Raw genomic sequence first — 16,448 nt, forward strand, 5'->3', positions numbered from 1 at the left:
ATAGAGTTATTACATACAAAATTGTTGAACTAGTTATCAAATTCTGTAAAGCAAATTTTATAACTTTCTTTATCATATTTTTTACCTGGAAATGTCTCCTAAATTTAACAATTGCTCTCAGGTGAACTTCAGCTTTCACTCACGAGGAGGTGTATGAAGTATTAGTTGTAACCAATGACAAGCCACTTGTTCACAGTCACTCAGGGATGAATCCCATGAACTCTCACTTGGCAAGCATATGTGAACCGAGCAGGACATAGTGTGTACCATTTCTACAATTCTGTGACACATGGAAGGTCAGCATTGTGGAAGAGGGGAGAGGATGTGGGGACGAAGGGGATAAAACAGGGGAAGAGGAAGAAGAGACCAAATACAGAGGCAGATTCTTAATGAAATTAGAGCTACAGTTGTGGACCATGTTGTCAGTCATGGCCTCACAATGACTGAGGCTGGTCAGAGGGTGCAACCAAATGTTGGAAGAACCACTGTGAATTTAATCATTCAAACAGGTATGTATAGTATTGGTCTTGTTAGTCAGTGAGATGGAGAGCAGAGCGTGGCAGAGCTGAAAACATGAACCAGGTTTAAACACGTGTGTGATGATCAGTGGGATCTGGAGAGCAGGGTTCTGATGGTATGAGCTGTCAGGGGCTGTAGTGACACACATTCACCACTGAGTGGTGACAGAGAAGCAGACAGTGAGACTGAAGTGAGACATGAGTGTAGCTGTGAGTCAGGCTGATGCTGGTCATTTTCATGCAAAATGCCATAAAGTGAGCATGTGTTGATACAAACCAGCACCACTGTGCTCACATAGGACTTTGATGTAAAAACCACTAATTTACTACTTCTGCTTCTGCTGCTTAAAATACACTCAGCTTCCAGAGGTTATGGTGGTTCAGAGTGTGCATTAAATCAACATTCAGTTCCACGTCTAGGTCAGCTATAGGCTAACACCTTCCTTTTGCTCTAAGATTTAGTTGTTTTTTACTCTCGTTTTGCACCGACCAGAACAAATTCCTTGTATTGTGTGAACTACACCGGGCAATAAACCTGATACTGATTCATACATGGTTAGCTCCTCTGTGAGCTTGTCATATGTCTCTGGCTGAGACAGCATATACACATCTGTCAGGATTCTCTGTCTGAGCGTCTGTTCAGACTAAATGCCAAAAATAACAATACTAGTGTGAGCCAAATCTACATTTTCTTACACCCGTATTTAACGCTGCATTTTGGGTTCATGGATGTTGTGAAAGAGGACATGAGGACAGTGGGTGTTGAAAGAAGTGGACATGAGGAATAGGACAAGAGGCAGATGATCCAATGAATGAAGAAAAAGAAGATTTACAGTTTTTTCAGTCGCTTTGGTGTTTTTCTCACATCACTATTAACATTTGCACAGCAGTCAAAACAATTAGTGCAAACTGCAAAACCTAGTGGATAACCTGCAAAAGCATGTCACTTGCTCAACATCGATAGTTCATTCCTCAAAATCAAGTATTCACAATGAATCTGCCAGTGTCATCAACATGAGAAGTCTTGACCGTTTGTTTATGAACAAGAAAGTCAAATGGCTTTGTCATGTTTTCATTACAGCAGTTTATTCTCTCAGTGTTTCCAACGCAAAAAAGGTCAGAACTCTACCTACCTGACACTACCCGGAAATGCTCAAGACAGCACTAAACACTACTTGTACAGCCATTTGAAAACTACAGTAAAGTTACACACTACTGTAGTTTGGGGAGTAAGTGAGATATTAAGAGATGTTGGATTACTGTCCAATACTATGCATACCTGTTCTCCCTATGTTTTAATGATTAAATTCACAGTGGTTCTTCCAACATTTGGTTGCACCCTCTGACCAGCCTCAGTCATTGTGAGGCCATGACTGACAACATGGTCCACAACTGTAGCTCTAATTTCATTAAGAATCTGCCTCTGTATTTGGTCTCTTCTCCCTCTTCCCCTGTTTTATCCCCTTCGTCCCCACATCCTCTCCCCTCTTCCACGATGCTGACCTTCCATGTGTCACAGAATTGTAGAAATGGTACACACTATGTCCTGCTCGGTTCACATATGCTTGCCAAGTGAGAGTTCATGGGATTCATCCCTGAGTGACTGTGAGCAAGTGGCTTGTCATTGGTTACAACTAATACTTCATACACCTCCTCGTGAGTGAAAGCGACTAAGAAAAAATGTAACAAGGCATAGAATTGGAGTTAAGATTTTTTTTTTTTTTTATAAAGCAAAGCAAACAGGAAAAAACACGGAGAACAAAATGACCACTAATAACTGCATTTGGGCCTTTTTTAAGAAGTCTGATCTTAAATTTAGTTCAGCCATTTGGAGGCTTGTCTCTACAGACCCACACACTCTCAGCCTGCTGCATGCTGACTCATGTCTTCCAACTTTTTTATTTGCCGACTCATTGTTCCTGCAGTTTAACATTCATTCTGTGTGTGTGGGGGGGTAGAGGGTGGGGTGGTGGGTTTGCTTACCATGGATGAAAGCTGCTGTTAACTGGCAGCTTTAATAACAGGACTGATGCTGCCGCCCCCCCCCCCCCACACACACACACACAACCATGCCACACCCCACCCACTCCACAAAAGCCTGGTTTCATATCGTTATAATAACATGGGGTACACTAATGAAACTGGGTGAGTCTACAGATAGATTTCTGTTTATACATCCAGAGCATAAATACTAGTATGTAAAAGCTGCTTTTGTTCTTTGAAACACCACATTGCTGAAGCTCTTTCTTGCAGTTATATAATCATTATTGCTTCAGCACTGATTAAAAAAGAATGAGTCAGTTAGTGCAGCAGTGCTGCAGTACAGAACAATTCATATTCACATCACACTGAAGCCTCTACAGCCTGTTTTTCACTGAGGAGAAAACATTGGTAACTGTTTATGGTTACGGTTAGGTATATGGTTTTGTTTAGGTTGTCTAAATGAATGGAAGCTACGCACATGTGTGTACTTGTACATCTTTGTGAGGACCATAAAACGTAGAGAAACAGCCATGGTAAGCTAGCCTCTTACATTTAACACATCTGGTTTACCAGCTGGCTATATACTGTAATACATTTTGATTTAATAGTTGCTGCATAAACTTTTACACCATAGATCACATTTCTATCTCATATCATCAAACCTTGGTTGACTTTATGTAGAATTTGGGCTCAAATGTGTGACTTTAATAGTTCTGGTTTCTAGAATTATCTGTGATGTCATGTGAGGAAAGCACAGTGCATGTATGGGGTGTGGCCTCAATAGCTCTGCAGTAAGTTGTGTGCTATGTGCCTGGAATAGCATTGATATTCAACTGTATTTACATAAAATGTGATTGTTTTAGCTAACTACTGTATATTTAAGTGGAAGTCCACTTGGATTTTGAATCAGACTCTGCCCAATGCCTGATTTTGAAAATCTTCAAAAAGTGGGCAGGGAGTTATCAGTGAGTGGGGAGGGAGGGGTGAGTGAGCACCGCTGGGGGCGTGATCATCAAGTGACAGCAAACGCAAATAGACCCTTTTCACATGACGTGACACAACGTCCGCTTTGGAGCGAAGCAGGGTATCCTGACTTCCACTATTGCACTGAGCGGTGTTTACAAAATGGATTTCACACAGTCACTCCTCAAAAATATTTTTGCCGTGACGAGATTAAAGTTCAGAAACATATTCACTGTCTGTCAGTATTGAATAGCCTACTCTGATTGACCCTGTTAGAAGATCGTTAGATCCTAACAGTTTATGTACCATCAATTAAGTTGCATCCATCCCTATCAAGGGGGGGAAGTCCCTTTACAAAATTCAGAGATGGGGATCCCCCCCTACAAATTGCACCCTGGCTGTAGGGTTTTTTCATACCAGATCTGATTTTTGATTTTAATAGATTTTTTGGTTAATAATTATATGATAATTATTCATATGGGGTACTATGTGCAAATAAATGACTATTTTCATTTTTTTAACATCGTCAAAACAGATTCCATTTCGATTTAAAATTGATCAATCACCCAGCCCTATGTGGAGCTGCAGTACACACTTAATGTCCTTGTTAGCCCATGGTCTGTTGTTGTCTTCCATGCTTTTATTCTGTTTTTTTTAAACTATCGTCTTACACTGTGTCGATCGTTGGGCCTCCAAATAACTTCTGTCTCTACAAATCTACCGAAATGAAACTGATGTGTAAATATCGCATTTGATACCACCTTCATATGTGGTTTGAATCAGCATTGGAAAAATTGGATCTCGTGTTTTTTAAGCTGTCCAGACTACCAAAAGAATCAAGCTAGATACAATCTGGATATGCTTAAACTCTGCAGTCTAAACAAGGCCTTTGAGAACAGGCTACTAATGTTAGCTAATTTACAGGCACAGGCCAGAGTGAGTCTTCAAATTACGAGCAAAGTTTGAACTTGGTGTCTGGCTGTCAGAAATCTTTAATGAGCATGTCTTGCATTCAGCACTTCACAGTTTTCCTTCACATTTGAAGTTTTTGAAGCTGAAAGTAACAACTCTTGGCACCGCTCCATGAGTCTGTGTAATTGTTTATTTGGAGTCAGAGCCATTTTATGACTATTACAAATTCTGTGCTTCAGGCAAACATTCCTCTCTGCTCTGGATGTCTTGTAGTGATCAAATACAAGAAGTTCCTTGTAGGTGTGATCACACTGAAAATGACCAATCATAAGACGGCCAGTGCCCTTGGACTCCACCCCCAAACTGTCAAAAGTCTGGTCGACTCATGTGAACAGATTTCAACTTTGAGAGCAGATTTCACTTGCGAGCACGTGTAAACCAGATGCAGTGTGCACGTGTGGTTGCTGCATGTTAATATCTGTGCATGTGCAGTAATATTTGCTCATGAGCATGTTTTACTGCTTTCACAATTTTTGACATAAATAGGTGTGTTTCTCTGTGAAAAAACATGAGATGAGCAAGGGGCAATCATGACAGTGCCATTCCCAGTTTGCAATTGCATACCAAATAATATATTTTATCTTTAAACTGAAAACATAAAATGAACAACAACCAAGTCAACCAAGGCAAGCCATCATGTCAAGTCCAGAGACGTTCACGTCTCTCAAGTCCAAGTCTTGTCACAAATCACCAAAACAGTGACTCCAGTCAGGTCGTGTGTGTGTGTGTGTGTGTGTGTGTGTGTGTGTGTGTGTGTGTGTGTGTGTGTGTGTGTGTGTGTGTGTGTGTGTGTGTGTGTGTGTGTGTGTGTGTGTGTGTGTGTGTGTGTGTGTGTGTGTTTGTGTGTGTGTGTTTGTGTGAGCCTCACCTGTTGGCCGTCTCCAGATTTTCTACTTTTCGCCATAGGTCACTGTTTTCTGACGTGTAGCTCTCCACCCTGACGTACACACAAACACATTCAGTTTTAACAACACAAGACAAAACAAAAAAGAAACAGCAGTGTCAGAGGGTTACAGGCCTTTTGTTGTGGAATTACAATGCGTTTAACTACATTCAGAGTCTCCAGTGGTGTCTCTGCAGGGAGATTTATAAGTTGACCATTTGCCCCATTTAGTGTTGAATTCCATTTGTTGGAGTCTCGGTATATATGTGAGTTTTTCCATATTGTATATCTCCTCGACTGTGTCCAACCAGTTCCTCAGAGTGGGAGAGCCTTCACGACACCAGTTCCTCGTGACCGCCTTCTTGGTCGCAGCCAGAAGTATTTTGACAAAATATTTGTCCTCACACTGTACATTATCCTTTGTCAGGTTACATAGATATAACACCTCAAATGACATTGGTAGTTTGCATCCCAGTATTTTCACCAATTTAACCCATACATAAGTTTTTTTTTACCTTAGTATATTCCCAGAAAATATGAGTATGACCTGCTTTCTGCTCCCCACACAGTCTCCAGCATGCTTGTTGTGTGGATAAGGATTTGTTCTTAATTTCAGGAGTAATAAAGAATCTGACTATATTTTTCCAGCAGAATTCTTTCCACATCCTGGAGCTTGTGGTGGTTCGCTGTATAGCATATATGTTACACCAGTCCTCTTCTGTTAGTGGTGTCCTTCTCTCTTTTACCCATCTGTCTGGAATATACAATGTGGAGGTTCCTCTGTTCTTTACTAGGCCTTGATATAATAATGAAATCACTTTCCCAGTGTTATTTTTATATGACTTACACAGTGGCAGATCTAGAAAATTCTAAATGGGGTGGCAAAGCGGGGGCAGGAGGTCTTGGCAGGGTGGCATGGGATGGCGCAAGAATCCCCAAATGTAATAAATGAACATAACAAACATAAAAATACTTTAAAACTAATTACTGTTTTATCATGAGCAACAGGAGCAAGCCCAGTGCATCTCTTAACCTCTTCTTCCCTGACCGTCTTTTTGGAGTCCCTGCTCGAAAATGACATGGCCAAACTAAATAGAGTAAATCTCTGCAGTTACAAGCTCTATGTGAATTATCTTGGTATCAAAATAAAGATAACACTTGTGAGATTCCACCAGGGTGTAAGTTTCACTGTAGATGCCACTGTGTGAGAGTAAATGTACATGGAACACAAGGAGGAACAAAAGGATTTTTTACCACATGATTAAAACCCATTTCATTTTATTTACATGTCACTTTGGTCTAAAAAGAAAAAGTATGATAACTCGCTGTAAATCGATGCTCCCTGTGCGGTGCGTAATAACAATTTTCTTGGAAAAAAAACTTGGAGATGCCTAAATTTGTCAATATCCTCAAAGCCATATTCCTTATTGAGATTCTGAAAGTCTTTAATTTTGCCCCTGTCAATCATTGTACACAGTGTCAATTGTCCGTGGTTTAAATTTAGGATCATGGGCTACCTAAGTCAAGATATTGATTTCTCTCTCCAAATTGTATTTCCTAACCACTGAAAACCATACATCCAGAGCGAGTCTTGTTCTTTATCTCGCTGTCTGTCATCTCTGCTAATCGCACTGATCTCACTTACTTATCATTCAGCATCTTTGCTATTCTCCTTGCTCACTTTCTAATCCTCCTCATCTATTCTTTGGTTGGCAATCATTTCCTTTGTAAAGTCATCATGCTGTTTCCTTTTCTTAAAGGTCATTCAGTAATTCTGTCCTCGACTCTTTGCATTGACAGATGAAACACAAACACAAAGAGAGCATAAAGAGGAGGATTTGTGTTTGCACACACGTCTGTTCTCTTGATTCACTTCTCTTTCTCTACTCTAACAGGATTAATAGGGCATTTTGCTTTCACCAGTAGGAACCTCTATTTGTACCTAACATTTTAAATGACTGCGCCGATTTACATTTTTGTGATGAAGGAAACATAAATACAGGCCAACATTTTCATCTCTGTGACCCATGTGCTCAGCAGGTTATTGGAGATTTTCCACAGAAAGGAATGGCCAGAATCAGAAAGAAAAAGACAGCAAATTCTATTGACTTGTGATGTTCTTTCATGCTTTAGATGTAGAGAGAGGAGGTGAACTTCACAGAAACATGGCTTTGCTCATGTGCTGCCACACTCAGCTCTGATCCAGTCAGGAAAACTGTCGAGACAGGGGCAAACGGACACCGACACGAACACTTACAGGAATCATGGTGTTCATGTGTTTCTTTTAATGAAAGCAGTCAATATAACAACTAAACAAGTATTTGTATGTTTCTGTACTTGGACCCGGAGCAGGAGAACTATTCCAGCCCCCCTAATATAACGGTAGGGGAAACACTGTATATCACATGCTTTGCTATGCACAGACTGTAAGGGACTGCATGCGTATGTGAGTATGGGTATATATGAATTACTTATTTTTTTCTTTAATCTATTTTCTATGTATTCTTAACTGATTTTAATGGTTTGTTATGACTGTGACAGTATGACTATGATAATTTTTTTCTGTTCTTTCTTGAAAAAAAGTCAGACAAGCTGTAAAGTCAGAAACAAATAATTTCTTGAGTTATTACCAGTTTGTATTACTTCTTTACTAGTAACATGTCTCATTTTAATTTGAAAGACTTGAAGCTCATGTGGCCCCCAGATTATATGAGTCTGAGACCCCTGATTTAAGGGGACACCAACAAGATTAAAAGCGTTTTGAAAAAGACTGATAGATACAAAGGTTAACCACCAGGAGCGGATAAGATTTTGTATTTCCAAGCCTTACTTTTTCTCCAGACATTCCACATACTCTTTCTTCTTCCTCCGACTCTCCTGAGCTGAGATCTGGAGAAAGACACAGACAAACATTAATATCTAATAACTAAATACAGAATCACAGACATTATTCTTTTTCTTTCATTACTCACAGTTTTATTCTTTATTCTTTATTAGGGTCACATTAGCTTCCACAAAGTGGATACATTGGAATAAGTTCTGGTAGTACAGAAGGAACCCTTCTATCACAAGCCAAGTTCCCTTTCCGCTTGTCTATGGGCTGCCACTCTGTGTCTTAAATACCTATGGCAAAAACCTTCACCTATCGCAAAAGAAATGAAGTGTAAAAAGTACTCACAAGCAAGTTAAATATAACAGCTGCTAGATGAGCGATAGAAAATGCGCTGTATATACTGTAAATGTGCTGTATGAATGTATGAGTGAATGGGTGCAGTGTAAAGCAGCCATGAGTCATGGTCATCAAGACGAGAAAAGCACTATATAAATGCAGTTGCTGTAAGTTGATGTGCTTCCTGAAATCTAGGTGAGATTTATGTTTTTAATTGCATCACGTAATGACAGTAAATGAAGAATCTGAAGGTTTTGAACTGATGATATGACAAATCAGGATCAAAATGATTCCTGAGTTTTAAAAAGGTTTAATTTTCACATGGAAGCAATTAAATACATAAGTGTGATGCACCTGCCGGGTGCTTTGGTGTAACGAAATTCAGCTTAGTTCCACCTTTTTCATCTCTGGACAGTGACTCGGATGATGAGTCCATCAGTGAAAATGAACCCAGGGAAAAGGTGCAGTGTTTACCTTATTTTTAATCTTCCGCCGGACTCTCTTCAGTGCCTTCTCTTCACTCTTGGTGAGAGGCAGTTTGTTGGGTACTGGGTAACCCTCAGCAACCAGTGTCCTTTTCTCTTCTTCTGTCAGCATGAGAGGTCCTGAACCCTGCAGCTTCTGCACATTTCAACAGAATAATTAGAGCAGTGGTTCACAAACTTTTTATACCAAGTACCACCTGAGAAAATATTGAGTGCTCTAAAATAACACCATTTTTGCCTATGTTAAAAAAACAGTGGTGCAAATAGGCCGAGCAAAGTCAGCTGCATACTTTTTTCGCAGGAAGCAGATTTATTCCAAATAAGATCATTTCATCTTCCTCACATACACTTCAGACACTGGTATATTGAAATTATATTAAGATGGAGCGATAAATAAGGTGACTAATGATCACCTTATAATTTATTATAATTTTTTTGTTGTTTTTTTATACCCTGTACAATAGAACAGTATTTCTGATTTTCTTCAAGTACCACCAGATGAAGCTTGTGTACCACTAGTGGAAGATGTACCACAGTTTGAGAACCATGGAAATATTATACGGAAGTATTATAATTTATCTTCGTGTCAAACTCAATTGCGGAAGGGGCTGAAATCAAAAACTATCATTAGATTAAATGAAGAAACAAATTCAGATATCAAATTTGAAAATCAAGATGTTAAGATACTTTTTTCATAAAATAAAATGAATTGATTTACCCATGGAATAGCCTCAGAAGGGCTAAATATCAACGTTGGACTACTGTTTCAAAGTTGTACACATCAATCGGAGTACCAAGCATTATGAAGTAAATCATTTATGAATGATTTTCCATTGAAATCAGCAGTATAGTAATGCTATTTCGATCTGTCTGAGCTGATTTCCTCACTGGGCTGAGCCTCCTCACAACCCCCCTCTGGTTTCAGATCTGTGTTTTCAAAGTCTACATTTAATTTGTTGGGTTATTTTATGGGTGAGGTAACTTGATGTGTGGTACAAATAAGTGTGTCAATGGAGGAGCAGGAAAGACAGACATATCTTGCCTTGAGTTTGACACGTCTTGGGGTAACATACTGTATGAGGTATGAGGGGTGTATTCAAAGACACCGACGCTTTTTACAGTTTTTCTCGATTGTTTACACACATTTTCTGAAAGCATGCCTCATGCTCTCACAACTCTACACACAAATCCAAAAAACACACACACAATGGGCATAACCCCTCAATTCTCCTGCAAAATGAAACTTTACATTCAAAACAATGTTTTTTCTTCTCAAAATGGTATTTTGTTTTCAAATGACACACACAAACCATCATATCAATAGACATTTATAAGAACCAGTTGAACACTGATGTGATCAATGTAAAACGCTATGATGAATGGAAAACACTTCTTCTCCATTGATCATAATGACTTAGGCCTTTTTTTGTTTAGTGTTACACTTACTACAGACAGTACATACATAAGTGTTTAAAATATTTTTGAATATTGTTTTTATAGGGGGCCCACGGTTGGTGTAATAGTTGGTGTAGTAAATTGAGAGTGTGAGTGAATGATTGTTTGTCTCTATATGTGGCCCTGTGATGGACTGGTGAACTGTCCAGGGTGTGACCCCGCTGATCGCCCTATGTCCTCCGGTGGAGGATGAAGTGGTAGATAATGGAAGGATTGTTTTTATACTCAAAACACACAAATACACAGTAACACATATATTTTATTCCTATGTATTTCCCACAAAAACAATGTACACAGTGTACATACAAAACAGAACACTTTTATGCTAACGCACTGATTGCAAATTGTAAACCTGTGTGACAGGTGTTTTCCCATGTGATGAGTCAGTTTGCATAGTAGGGAAATTAACTTTAGAATTTTGAATGACAGTGTGTTCCTTGTGAAAACAAGAGATTTTCTTCATGAAAATTGTGCCAAATGAAGAGAATTGTGTGTAGTGTTTTGAAAAAAGTCTGTTTTACAACTGCAATTTGAGTGTAAAGCAGGAATTGTGCTTGTAGTTTAGCAGAGTTGGTTCATGGGGTTGGTGCATGAGTTACCTGATGTGGTCATTGTGTCTCAAGTACCAGTATTTGTGTGTAAACAATTGAGAAAAACTGTAAAAGAAAAAATAGATTAATGAGAAAAGTACTGAAACCTGAGTCAGCTGTTTTTTATCCTTTGGGTTGTCACAACTTAACCTTATGGTGCCGTTATTGTTAAATCAGGACTGTCAAATTTATTCTGCTATTTGATGTTAGTATTTTCCAGATACATCTGTTTTTTTGCAGACATTGAACATGGTCATAAGGAACTTCCTTATTGTGCAAGAATAAATATGTGTCACATGTTAGAGGACTGAAAGCTGCTGAAACAAAACAACATAGAATATGAACACAGAATATTCAGATTTTCACAAAAATTTGGATATATTCAACAAATGATAGGACTGATTTACCCCAGAATGGTTGCTGGTAATTCTCAACATCTCTACACAGTAAATTTGTAGTATTTTCTCAAAGTCTGTAACGATCTGTCACGAACTGTCATATAATCTGCAAATATCATGTTTAAAGCTGCAGTTCGTAACTTTTGTTGCTTTTTGTTGTTGTTGATGACGTCAAGCATTACTATCAGACCTGACTGAGGGAGCGTTTGTGTGTATACAGCAGCAGCGCAGGGGTAGGTGGGGACAAGAAGTATTTATCTTGTCTGAAACTTATTTTGGACAATTCATTGTGTTTGCAGTCATCTCACTTTTCTAGCTAAATGTTACTGTTGCCTTCATCTGTCTTGACATACATAATGAATCACTTCCTGTGTGCAGCACAGGAATGGAGAGCTTGACAGAAAAGGACATTTACAATAGGGGAAAAAAGCAAATCATTGTGTTAGTTCGACTAAACCCTGAGTAGCTCCACTTAACTGTGCATTGACATAAGATATTTTTTTATTTACTCCCTGACAGCCTTACAATCTGCTCTTGTACTCACATGTGGTGCAGTAAGGAGTGGTGAAGAGGAGATGGCTGAGGAGGAGGAGGAGGAAGAGGCACGACCTCCTGGCCTCTGCTGTGGCTGAGGTGAGGACGGCGGCAGGTGGAGATGAGGTGAGGAGGGAGGGAGAGAGCCGTCGCTGTCACCGTGGTTGCTGCTAGGAGGGGTGGGTGGGAGCTGGAGAGCATCATCTGTGGAGGGTGAGAGGGCAATGTGAGGCAAATGTGAAAAAGAGAGATAGTGTAGATGCACAGTTTGTCAGCTCTTTAAAGTCCGGGCAATTCATATTTGTTATTGCTCTGTTTTTAGGAGGAGTTTTGATTTCATTTGACCTGGGTGTGCAGCATCTATGTGAGAAAAAGGTTGCTAAATGTGTGACTGTCAAACATTTTAATGTTTTAATCATGAGCTTTTAAATTGTGTCACCAGTGTAAAGTTTATGCTGCATGTACCGCTGGGCACGCTGAGATACTGTCCACTCTCCCTGGGTTCATCTTTTATTGCCACAGGCTTCACTTCACCTTGACTGTGTTCCTGCAAACACAACACACAAACAGTGAAACTGATGAACACACTGCTTTTGAATGCTTTTGAACATTATTTCATATTTCATTATTTCATATATGCTAACCGTGTGTTTCCAAGTTGAACCTCTGTGTGGGGGGGCAGGGTTTAATATGAGAGGTGGACCTTCCATAGGTGGAGGATCTAATCTTTGACCCACATCGGGTTCCTCCTGCTTCACCAAGATGGCCGACAGGTCCTGATTGAAGCTCCATTCAAACTCTTAAAAGAAAGACAGAATGCCAAATTATATTATGATGAATCTCTATTGCTAAAAGGCCTGGACAGTGTCCTCTAGGGGGATGGGTTTAAATGCAGAGAGGAATTTCCCTATGGGGATTAATAAAATACAGAAAAAGAGAAAAAACAGCTCTGTAGCACATTCAAAGCCAGTTATGAACGCTATATTTATTTGAGAATTTGGTCTTGTTCACAAAATACAGCAATTATGTTAAGACACATCTGCCATTACGGCCATGAAAACACACACCTCACTGTATACAGATACAGAGTTTTGATAACTGAAATACAACTGGTGACCAACTTTAGATAAAACTGTGTTCCTCTTCAGGGAGGCTTTGCTGTAGGTCTTTCCAATGGGAAATAACTCGATGCTTATAAATCACACTTTAAAAGAGCGTCCACAAATCATGTGAGCACTTCCTGACGAGGCTGGTTATTACACACTGCTGGACGATGGTGCTCTGGCAACTGCGCTACATAATTAGTCTTCAGGGAGTATGTGTCTACCCTGAAATAAAATAAAAAGATGGGTTGAACCGGCAGCACATCCCTAGTTTTCATCCTGAGAAAAGAAACTGCTGTAGCCTTTTAAAGAACAGTACAGCTTTGAAGGCGGATCATTAAAACACAATGACAATATATTTCTAAAAGCGTCATCACAGGTCTGACATTGTTTGGTCTACTCTGACCTGCATTGAGTATTTTTAGGAACAAGTCAGTGCTCATTCTGGTCTATTTAGTGGCTAAGATGATGACGAGGCTGGTGAAGAGTGTAGAGGTCACATCATTATAATTCTTCATCATAAATGCCAAACAATGTTTGAACAGAAAATACATTAGTTACAAGAAAAACACATGATTTTGTATGACAAAATAACAAAAATTTCAACAACACACAAAAAAAGATTACATCAACGTATTCTTAGTGACACGGTGTATGATTCCGACCTTCAAATAATGTCTCCAAGATTATTTTAATGGTGCAGCAACTTATAACAGGGTCACCTCTGTCATCACCTGAGCAGGTCTGCATCACCTGCAGTGGCACTGTGTACTGTAACTTCTAGTTCTAGGTCCGTGCCACAAAAGAACTATAAGATTCTACTTTATGGCACATGTCACGTATGTGTATGTACGTATGTGTCACGTCACACTTGTATAAAGTGAAATGCGTTTGTGCTTGTTGTGTGTCAGGCCATGGATTCGGTTTTGTTTTTAATAACTTGAAAAATACAACAATGTAATTATATTTGCAAAACTGTTCAACCTGAGCTGCCCCACGAATATGCTCATTCCTATATATTCAGCTCTGCCTCCTCCAAAACACACATATAAAAGCTTAATGTCAATACACCTGAATGTGTAACAACATCAGACTGAAAATTCACTCAAGTCAAGACCAAGTCATAATTACATCCAATTCATACATTCATTTCCCTCACAGATTTCCCTCACAGTGTCTCTTAAAACATGAGTAGGTAATTTACCTGTCCACACACTCACTTTCATGTCAATTTCATGTCTTTTTCCTTCTAGATTTATTTAACATCTTGTACTTCTATTTGCCATGCAAACAATTCATCATGCACCAAGCGATGCACCTCGTCTTCTGCAGTTCCTTTGTATGTGTACAATGACAATAACGACAAATGCTTTATTCTGTTCTTGAAATATAAGTCAGTGGCCATAAATAGAGTTATCCGTGTTTCAAATCTTAAAACCCATTGACTTCTTAGATAGTATATGCTTTTTTTTTTCTTTAAAAAAAATAAAAATAATAATAAATCCTTGTCTCCTTTTTTGACGGGACTCCTTAGTGTCCCATGTTTTCTTTGCGAACCTCTTTCTCTTTATATACTCCTGCACTTCCCCATTCTTGGTGGTGGAAGACTCCTCTTTAAATTTGAAAAGAGCCCCACCCGCAAAGCACAGCCCCCCGATTGGTCGAATTTTAGTCGAAATTTCAGGGCTTTAGTTGACCAAGAGTTTCTTTGGTTGATTACAGCCCTACTAACTAGCTAGCTATATATAGACAGAGTTGTCTTGGTATTTAACATTAATGTTACTGTGTGTTATTCAACTTCACAGTCTAAAGTTACAACCATGCAGTTTTAGCTGTGTTTCCAAGCTACATAATTGTTGTGTTCCCAATAGGAATAGTACCAAAATGGTTAGGGTTAGGTTAGGGAGAGGACCTGAAAAATGTAATACTCTGCTTCTATTAAGTATGTGTCTTGTTTTCACATTACTTATATGTTGGTTTGGACATCTTAAAAAAACTAAAGATCAAGCAAATGTAGCACTAAAAGATATAGTATATATTGATTTCTTTATTCCATGCTCTTAATTTAAGCCATGGCATTCTGCTTCTGCTTTCCTGTCCTTTAACTATTTACCTTTAACAGTCGGTGATAATTTACAATATTGTATTGTAATGTATATATTGTTTAGTTTTACTGCAAAACTTACTATTATATATGAATTTCACTGTACAGTCCAAATTTCTACATTGGGTTTAAGGAAAGCCTCGACTCCCACATAGCTTGGTAACCAATGTCCAAACCACCACCGGACTTCTTGAAAAGCCTGTTACAGGAAAGGATTCATCCCACTCCTGTGGGAGGACACAGTGAATGTCTCAACACTGGAGAGAGACGGTCATGTCTCCTTAAGGTTCTCTCACCAAAGAGGATGACAGAGTTAGCTCGGTAAACTGCACTGAGGAAATGTGTTTTCTGCAGCTGCAGGTCACAGTTGAACTCACCTTTGAGAGATGCTTTTCTAGACCCCTCATAACTGCTTTACACTACAGTTTTGCCATGCACTCATTTGGGAATCAAACCCACAACCTTCCCAGAAGGAAACAGAGACATGACAACCCTGAAGACAATTGATGTGGAGAGGAAGCATGTACTCACAGAGCAGAGGGCTCCTTCCCCCTCACCACATCCTTAAGTACAGATCTAGACTCAAAACCAAGCATAAAGAGTGGCACGATCAAGCCTGCAGCCCAGTTCTGTGCAGTCACATTGGAGCAAGTAACACAGTGATAAAGACTCAAACTGACTTGCTGGTATTTCCTGACAAATATCTGCATATGCTTGTTTGGGCAAATTGTACAACTTATTATATTCCACATGGAGTGGAGTGATATTTTTTCCTCTCCAGAAAGTTTGTGAACCACTAACCCACTCAAGAAAAATACAACTAAATTGCATAATGGTAAATGTAGAATCTAGAGTCAGCCTATAAAGCAGGCCCCATAAGCAGCTTCTGAAGGTGTCAAATTGTCAGTTTCTTTCAGGGATGCACCGATACTGATACCAGTATCAGGTATCAGCCTGCCCTCATGTACTTGTATTTGTAACTACTCTGAAGCAGGAGGATCCGCTGTTCAGTGATCCTTACGTAACATTTCCAGGCTTTTTCAGACCGTTTGCAGAGCCCGAGAATACAATAAAACCCAGTGTTCTCAGCAGTGGCTGTGTTAATTGGAACTTCCGGTCTAGGTCCTCTTTAAAGCTCCCATAGACCGGAAGTTCCAATTAACACTGTTTTTAGTGTGTATCGGCGTCATTACCTTGTTTATGAAGCCCTGAAGGTTCTAAACAAACAGTTCAGTCACTGCTGAGAACGCTGTGTTTTATTGTAATCTCGGGCTCAGAGAGATCTCTGAAA

General features: G+C 39.4%; 1 protein-coding gene across 1 annotated transcript in view; it reads right to left on the reverse strand.

Moving 5' to 3' along the window:
* creb3l1 (cAMP responsive element binding protein 3-like 1) overlaps positions 1 to 16,448 on the reverse strand; it is a gene marked incomplete at its 3' end in the record, with an annotated part of 48,729 nt that overhangs the window by 1,999 nt on the left and 30,282 nt on the right. Inside the window, exons 4-9 of the mRNA XM_083897317.1 lie at positions 12,595 to 12,749; positions 12,416 to 12,497; positions 11,961 to 12,154; positions 8,963 to 9,109; positions 8,150 to 8,208; positions 5,305 to 5,373 (exon numbers count right to left, since the gene is read on the reverse strand). Of these exons, the coding sequence (XP_083753443.1) occupies positions 5,305 to 5,373; positions 8,150 to 8,208; positions 8,963 to 9,109; positions 11,961 to 12,154; positions 12,416 to 12,497; positions 12,595 to 12,749 (706 nt within the window). The remainder of the gene's footprint in view (positions 1 to 5,304; positions 5,374 to 8,149; positions 8,209 to 8,962; positions 9,110 to 11,960; positions 12,155 to 12,415; positions 12,498 to 12,594; positions 12,750 to 16,448) is intronic.

This window comes from Microchirus variegatus (assembly GCF_963457635.1).
Source record: "Microchirus variegatus genome assembly, chromosome: 1".
NCBI classification, from domain to species: Eukaryota; Metazoa; Chordata; class Actinopteri; order Pleuronectiformes; family Soleidae; genus Microchirus; species Microchirus variegatus.